This window comes from Vulpes vulpes, unplaced genomic scaffold (genome assembly GCF_048418805.1).
Source record: "Vulpes vulpes isolate BD-2025 unplaced genomic scaffold, VulVul3 u000000663, whole genome shotgun sequence".
Classification (NCBI taxonomy): Eukaryota; Metazoa; Chordata; class Mammalia; order Carnivora; family Canidae; genus Vulpes; species Vulpes vulpes.
Window position 1 is genome coordinate 166,281 of NW_027325794.1, and position 8,762 is coordinate 175,042.

General features: G+C 45.0%; 1 protein-coding gene across 1 annotated transcript in view; it reads left to right on the forward strand.

Annotated features, from left to right (window-relative positions):
• The window catches only part of LOC112912808 (piwi-like protein 1), a gene marked incomplete at its 5' end in the record, with an annotated part of 98,653 nt that extends 93,980 nt beyond the window's left edge, over positions 1-4,673 (forward strand). Inside the window, 5 exons of the mRNA XM_072745690.1 lie at positions 448-518; positions 917-1,073; positions 1,727-1,852; positions 2,913-3,060; positions 3,212-4,673. Of these exons, the coding sequence (XP_072601791.1) occupies positions 448-518; positions 917-1,073; positions 1,727-1,852; positions 2,913-3,060; positions 3,212-3,328 (619 nt within the window). The remainder of the gene's footprint in view (positions 1-447; positions 519-916; positions 1,074-1,726; positions 1,853-2,912; positions 3,061-3,211) is intronic.
• Between the last annotated feature and the right edge of the window lie 4,089 nt (positions 4,674-8,762).

The following is an 8,762-nucleotide window of genomic DNA, read 5'->3' on the forward strand; positions in this document are numbered from 1 at the left end:
ATCTGTTGGGAAGTGGTCAAGTAAAAATTACTGCTCCAAAGCAGGTGGTTCCCATAAAGCATGATTATGGATGAACCATTTTTTTAAGACCTCAGCTTGGAAGCAGGAATCTCCAGGAACACTGGCTATTTATTTTGGGTGTCCACCATGAGACGGCAGTAGTCCTGCACATTGAAAGTGCGTGTAATTTGTACCAATGTTAGTGAATGCTTCCATATTCCTATTTGTGTGCATTCACAATTTTAATAAATGCCTAGGGTACTGGAAGAGACCAATGCTTCGATCTCTGCAGAGGCATCAAAGAATGGATTCCTGATTGGATCTTCAGCTACTCATAGTGACTCCCCCCTCCCCGCCACCAGAGGTCCTAGATTAACTCAGGATGAAAAATAAGGGAATTTTTAAGACTCCTATCTCAAACTGACAGCTTATTTTTCTCCAAACAAGGTGGTTCTCTCAGTGCATTTTCCAGGAATCGGGGCAGGAGCTTGTGAACGGGCTTAAAACCTGCTTGGAAGGTTAGTGTCCCATCAAGATTGGTGTGCCTGACTCCATCTGGGTAGTTGTCTGCAAGTGAACACACTGTCCCCCCGGAGACGTCTGGCAATGCCTAGAGATGCGCTCCATTGTAACAGCTGGGATGGAGGTGCTACTGGCCTCCAACTAGCGGGTAGAGACCAGGCATGCTACAGAAGACAGCAACACCCATTCTGCCCCCACAAAGAATTATCTGGCTCAGAATTTCTGTAGTGGTGCTGTTGAGAAATGCTGAGCTCACGTGAAGACCAAAAGGCAGTGAATGTGTCCTGGAGGCTACAGGATTGAAAGAACATGAACCTAGAAGCTGTTACAAATAGCAGTGGCCAGTTGGTTCTGAGTTACGGCTTATTCACCCATGTTTCTGGTTTCCTTCCAGCTGCCCTGAAGCTCTGGTGTAAACATAATCAGTTTCTACCACAAGCTATCATTGTGTATCGGGATGGAGTTGGGGATGGTCAGCTTCAAGCACTGATGGATCATGAAGTCCCACAGATTGAGTCCTCCTTAAGATCTGTGTACCCTAAAGACTCTGGGTATATAAATTGTAAAGTGCAGATTTTCTAAACTCTACATTTCAGTCTTTGAAAGGAATATCACAGTTATGATCTGTGAAGAGAGAGAGCATGGCACAGAGGGCATCAGTTGCTGGATGGGGAATTCATTCTTTGACTTTCTGGTCCACACCCAAGTCAGAGGACAGAGCAGAACTAGAATGTTCCTGATTGTATCCTCCCCAGGGAACCCCTAAGAACCTGTAACTTTTTTCTAATCTCCCTGGAAGCCTTGATGTAGGAGGGCTTGTTAAGCTCAGGTACTTATTAAAATCCATAAACACAGCCTGGTGATGGTTTGTGTTTAGGCAACTTCTTTATTCTGGAGTTTTGTAGGTCCTGGGGCTGGGGAATGCCTCTCCTCTGCCTCCTCTGCTTGTCACTGGGGCCTGGTTCCCACCACAGATAGGAGCAGCCCCAACCTTGTGAGGAAGTTCTTCCCCCTAAGATATGAGTGGCTGTGAATAGAAACCTCTCTTACTGCTTAGGTCAGGCTCATGGAGCTAGGACAGTAAAGTTGGTGTGTGGGGGGACTATACCTTCTGCAGATTCTTCTTAAGGAATCCTGTGTGTGTGTGGTGCTTCAATACTCTGAATGCCTCTAGGACAACAGTACATCTGTCATTACTTTTAAGGGTCAAACTAACTTTCATTGTGGTGAAGAAACGAATAAACACCAGATTTTTTGTGGAGTCTCAAGGAAGACTTCAAAACCCACTTCCAGGAACAGTTATTGATGTGGAGGTGACCAAGAGGCAATGGTAAGCCCCCCCCCACTTTTATTTAGAGTTTCTCTTTTATTCAAATAGAAATAGAAACTTTTTAAAAAAGGTTTGCGTGGTTTGGTGGAGAATAGATTGACCTAAAGACGGTTTAAAAATTACACGAACAGATACACATGGGATTCTAGAGGTTTCTATCTTCCTTTTTCTCTTAGAATTTAAGCCTATATTGTAAACATACTGAGATTCTTCAGTTGTTAGGAGCAATGGTAGAACTTCTGGTCAAGCAGAGATTTGTCGATTGTGCAAATGAATTAATGTAGAACCCTGGATGGGAAATTAAACAGGACCCCTTCATACCAGCAGACAGGGAGCAAGGAAGGAAAGACAAGCATCGATCAATCTAGTAGAAGACAGGAAAGGGATAAAGGAAAAAGCAGGTGGGAAAGTAGGATTAACATAAAGCATAGCCTAATACACATAAGAAATCCGGTATCTAGGGAACCCTGGATGGCACAGCGGTTTAGCACCTGCCTTTGGCCCAGGGTGCGATCCTGGAGACCCGGGATCGAATCCCATGTCTGGCTCCTGGTGCATGGAGCCTGCTTCTCCCTCTGCCTATGTCTCTGCCTGTGTGTGTGTGTGTGTGTGTGTGTGTGACTATCATAAATAAATAAAAATTTAAAAAAAGGCCGGTATCTACAAAAACCTGGTGGATCTTGCCAATTCTATTAGGGGGTTTGAATGGGTTCCGTTGATCCTCCGGGAGGGGCATAAAACATCCATCCCTAGAACTCTGAGTTGAGTTTCCCTGTGGCCAGATCCAATGTGTCAGTTTCAAGTTTCTGCATCAAGGCGTCAGCGCAGATGCTTCTATAGAAATCTCATGAGCATTATTACATGGGTCAGTGGTTGCATTGCCCTTTATGGACTTGCTTTCCCAAATCCTCCCCCCACAGTTAAGCAGGCTTCTAAGTATAAAGGAAACTCTGTACAATGGATTTCTGTCCATTTGTCTCACATCAGATAGTAGGTTTGCAATGTTCTTTTTCTTCTGAAAATAAGCTATAGTCTATATTCATGTGTTCTGTGATTCCAGGTATGATTTCTTTATCGTGAGTCAGTCTGTGAAAGACGGTACTGTCACTCCCACTCATTATAATGTCATCCACGACACGGTTTGCTTCACCCCAGATAGGATACAGTATCTCACTTACAGACTATGCCACATGTATTATAATTTGCCGGTAAGTATTTTTATATGGATTTCCCTTTAGATCTCAAAGATTGTTCAACATTAAATCTATACTTTTTGAGCCTTCTGAATTGATATCTCTGAAACATTAAATTTAGATGGAAAGTTTAAAGAAATCCTTGTTGTTGTTCTTTCTGCTGAAGGGTGTCATTCGAGTTCCTGCTCCTTGTCACTATGCCCACAAACTGGCTTACCTTGTGGGCCAGAGTATTCATCAAGAACCACACCATTCCCTGGCAAGCCGTCTCTTTTACCTGTGACCAAGAGAAGAAAGCCTGATGACATGTTGAAAACCAGCATTTGTAAACTTTTTCTTTTTAAGCTGTACTTCTGAAATGCCTTCCTAGATGCATAGTTATATATATATATGTATATATAAATTTTTTTTTGAGAGAGAGAATGAATAAACTGGGAGGGGCAGAGAGTGAGGGGGGATCAGATAGAATCCCAAGCAGGCTCCCACTCTTAGCTTGGAGCCCAATATGCGGCTTGATCTTATAACCCCATGATCATGACCTGAGCGGAAATCAAGAGTTGGACGCTCAACTGACTGAGCCACCCAGGTGCCCCAAGATGCATAGTTTTAAATTCTAATCATTCTTGATAGCACATGGAAATTCAGAGTGGTGTGTCACTACTACCACTGACTTAACATAACCCTTCTAGTTTCCAAGCAGGAAAATGGACCACGAAGGCTGTGTCTTTCAACTCAACCTTTGAAATGTGTTACCATGACTATGATTGACCACACTTGAACATGTGGCACTTAGAGCAAGCTACTCCACTCATCGTTGAGATTGGGCATTAGTCTCATGAACAAGTAGACTGGAAAAATGACATCTTTTTTTTTTTTTTTTGAAAAATGACATCTTTATGAAACCTTCATGTTTAAAGGGACAACAATGCTCTAAAAGGCAAAATGAAATGATTTATTTGCTACCTAAAACTTTGTAGGAAAGGAATAACCTATGTATGTAGTATTGGTTATTCTTCAGGGTAGGGTGGAAATTTGCACGTTATCTTTGGTGGAGCTGTAATAAGGAGAGCCTTGCAATTTAAGAATTGGCAGTTCTTGGAACACTGAAATTTCACTTTTTCTACAAAGAAGGGAAATGTAGAGTTCTATTAGCACTTCTGTTTCATTCATTCTCTTGTGTGTGTTTCAAATGTGACGTTACTGTTAGTGCCATAATCAGAAGAGTCTTGGATAATTTGTTAAAATGCAGCTGTTAGGTTTTCTGAAAACTGATACTTCCCCCCCCCCTCGCTTTTTAAAACTATCTTTAAATAGATTCAGGAAACAAGATGTAAACCTTTGTTTTCTTACACTCCCAAATAAAATAGTATTTTGGTGACTGGCAGGGAGTAGATCAGCTTCAGGGATCCCAAAAAGGGTATGTTTATAAACAGTATAATTGTTTTGATAAGTCAGTCAATTTAGGTTTGCAATTTGAACTAGCCTTATGAGAAATAAAAACAAGTCATTTAAAAACATAATGTAATCCAGGTAACTTCTTAACTACCAGAACTGGCCTCATAATGATAAATGGAATACTGATGGATCCATAATTAAAGATAAGGCAACATGTTCTTTTCTGAATTTAACTTGTGATAATATATTCCTAGAGATATATAAAGAAATAGGAACAAATTCGGGATACCTGAGTGGCTCAGTGGTTGAGCGTCTGCCGTTGGCTTAGGGTGTAATCCCGGAGTCCTGGGAACGAGTCCCACATCGGGCTCCCTGCATGGAGCCTGCTTCTCCCTCTGCCTGTATCTCTGCCTCTCTTTGTCTCTCATAAAGAAAGAGAGAGAGAGAGAGAGAGAGAAAGAGAGAACAAATTAAAAATGGTTACTAAAACTTTCTGAAGGTTTCCCATATGTACAATATAAATCATTAACACTATACAAAAACTTCTAGATTTACAAATTTATAATGATGATGTGATTCAATGAAGGTCTTCATGTTAAAAATAATTGAATCAGGTCTTGTTATTTTAAAAACCTATTCTGGTCTTCAGTCTCCTTAATCTACAGACTAGGAAAAAAACACTGTTGGTTTTCTAAGATACATGGAAATATTTTTGTGACTAAAGCACTATCTGAATTTATTCCCCCCTTACTAGCACTTTATAAATTAGGAGAAGGTGGCTGATAGTCAACATTTCTAGGAGAGAGCCTGATCGTCCCAAAGGCTTATAAACTATATGTCTATAATGTATCATAGTGCCTAGTTTCACATTGCTTGAGTAGGTTGAGAAACTAATTTTTTTTCAAGATTTTAATTTATTCATGAGAGAGAGACAGACAGACAGACACAGGCAGAGGGAGAAGCAGGCTCCATGCAGGGAGCCTGACGCCGGACCTGATCTCAGGTCTTCAGGATCACACCCTGGGCCGAAAGTGGCACTAAACCACTGAGCCACCTGGGCTGCCCTGTTGAACTAATTAAAGATCTTTCAGGAATGGATTTGGCCAAACTAGCAATGGATTATATAAGAAAATTGAACTTCCTGACTCTGGCAGTTGTGAATATATATATATATATATATATATATATATATATATATATATATATAAATTTATCAAACCTCCTACTGATAAGCACAGTTCAGAGACCAGGACAAAATTCCAGAAAAGGATGTTGAACAGCTTTGAAGATAGGGCGAGGCACAGAAGAACATAGCACCAATATCTAGTGTAAGGAAATCTAGAGCGATGACCCTGTTTGTTACGATCTTTACCAACTGCTGTTGGAAATAATGTTGGCTTTCATCACTGTCATGTTAACTGCAGATTCTAAGAGTCCATCATTGGGTTGACAGTCTTAATTTTTATTTTACTGAGAGTCTTTATCATGAATGGATGTTGAATTTTGCCAAATGCTTTTTCTCTATCTGTTGAAATGATGGTGATAATTCAAGTCTAGCACTATGGCAATGCCTGTATCAGTTTTCTTTGCTGCTGTAACTGATTACCATGAACCTAGCAACTGCGGACCTCACAAATGTAATATCTTAGTTTTGCAGGTTAGAGGTCTGGCGTGGGATAAACAGGTCAGCAGTGTGTTTCTTTCTGGAGGTGCCGGGAGAGAATGCGTCTCCTTGCATTTTCCACCTTCTAGAGGCTGGCTGTATTCCTTGCCCCGTGGCCCCTTCCACCCTCAAAGCCGGCAGTGGCTGATTAATTCCCCTGTCCTTTCTAACACTGGCCCTTCTTCCCCACTTTTTCTTTTTTTCTTTAAAGATTTTATTTATTTATTCGAGAGAGAGAGAGAGAGAGAGAGAGAGAGAGAGAGAGAGAGAGAAAGGCGGAGACAGGCAGAGGGAGAAGCAGGCACCACGCAGGGAGCCCGACGTGGGACTCAATCCCGGGGCTCCGGGATCACGCCCTGAGCTGAAGGCAGACACTCAACACTGAGCCACCCGGGTGTCCCCTTCCCCACTTCTTTTAATGACCCTTGTGATGATGGTGGGAACACTTGGATAAGCCAGGATCATGTCCCTATTTTGTTAGGTGATGCGCAACCTTAGGTCCATCCGCAATTTTTCTTTTTAAGAAAGGCAGATTGCCACACAAAGTGCTTCGTTTGGACGTGTCTGGAGTCTTGGAAGAACACAGGAAGGACTACCCTGTGATCTCTTGCAGAGGGACCCTGTGATCTTGTTTGGAGGTTCTAGCGGGGGAGCACAGCTACTCCTATACCCTCTTTTTTTTTTTTCTACTCCTGTAGCCTTGCTGAAAGAACAGTCCTCCATGGGGGAAGGTCGTCCTCTCCCACCAAGCGCACAGCTTCCCTAGGGATGCATATGGAGCAGTGCGGCTGGAAGGGGGCACCTGCCTAGCCAGCCAGATCAGGGGAATCATCAACCCTGGATCAATGGGTGACAGAGGTCCCAGCCAGATTGCCCTCACAGCCCAATCTGCAACTTTATTTATTTTTTTAGAAAGATTTTGACACAAAGAGAACACAAGTAGGCAGAGGAAGAATCAGGCTTCCCGCTAAGCAGGGAGCCCAATGTGGGGCTCAGTCCCAGGACCCTGGGATCATGACCTGAGCCGAAGTAAGCCTAACCAGTTGGTTAGCGACCTGGTTGGCCACTCTTGTGCCTCCCACCCCCAAATCTGCAACTTTAATTATCCTTCCTCATGTAAGGCAACATCTGGGCAGATTCTAAGGATTAGAACAGGAGCATCTTTTGGGGAAGGTGGGGAGGGGCAGAGGCATTATTCTGCCTCTCAGACCTTGCCCAGGAGTGTCAGGGTGCAAGGACCTACATATTTGAATGTAGGAACCTCTCCCTCCATAGGGATCTAGGGAGAGAAGAGAGACTTGGGGGAGCCCCCTGCTGGAGGCTCAGAGGACGGAATCCTTAAGTGCCTGCACTGGGTCCAGAGCTCCTTCCCCCCTTGTCCCCTTCACTCTGCACTGGTGACAGCTGAGCTGCCCCAGGTGGAAGATTTGTGGGAGACCCCTCAGCTCTGCTCCACTCCCTCACTCACCCAGGTGTCTGTTCCAGCCGTTCCTTCCCCTGCTGGGGTCTGTGGCCCAGGCAAGGGCTGACTCAGCTACCCCCAGTGTCCAAGAGCCCAGGACAGATGGCCACCATCGCTGGCACTGGAAACAGCAACGGCATGGACAATCAGGGAGCACCTTGGCTGCAGCCACCCCCCGGGGCAGTGTTCCCAAATTGCTGATCCACAGAATTGCAACGGACTCCTAGGGATCTCAGAATGATTCTTGGGTTCCAGGTCATGCAGCCTGGGCTCTTTGGGTTCTAGTCTGGCAATGAGGTTGGTTGTTACCTCTCGTGTCCAGACAGCTGCTTGGTGTCTGCGTTTTGCTTGAGGCCCACAGGAGAAAAAGACAAAAAACCTGTGGGCTGCTCGTACTTCCTGCCCACAGCCTATCTCATCCCCATCGCTCAGTGGGCAAGTGGTGGCTGCTGAGTTCAGGGGAAGTGTGGGGGGGTGGGTGGCGTGTCATGCTTGGCCTTCTGGTCCCCTGGCACAGGGTGTGTTGCTGCACCCCCTTTCCTAAGGTCCTGAGCATGATCTGCTGACTCAGTGGTCCTCACCGCCTGGGGCTCTTGCTCAGAGGATCGCTCCTTCCAGCCCTGGAAGCATTGGTGTGGATTATTATGTTAGTTCCTGAAACCAGCTTCTCTCATGGAAAAACTTCAGGAACCCTCTCCCCTTGCTCATCCCCAGGCTCCGGATTCTATACTTGCACCCCTCCCCAAACTATAGACTCATCAATCCCTGGTTCCCTGGGTCCAATCTTAGGCTGAGAGTAATGGGCTTGTTCCAAGGAGGGCTCCAGTGGAACATCCACCGGACTTGCAGAGCCCCCCCCCCCCCCCCCCCCCCCCCCCGCGCCGCTTTCCCTCCTGGGTGAGAGGACCACTGTGCATTGTCTCTCTGCCCCCCAGAGAGGAAGGAACCACGGGGTGAGGTGAAGACCCGCCCCCCACCACAATAGGAAGCTGGTAGGTTTGGCTGGTCTGTCACCTGTCCCTGCTCTTTGTCCTTGGGACATTGTGAATCTGAATCTGCATCAGAATGTTCTCTGAGCTTGGGATCCCTCTGGGGACCTCTATGGGGATCAATGTGGAGGAAGAAGCTGGGCTATGGAGGCCACTTCATTGAGCTCAGGGCTTCACTGTGGAAAAGAGGTTGCATCCTGATAGGCTC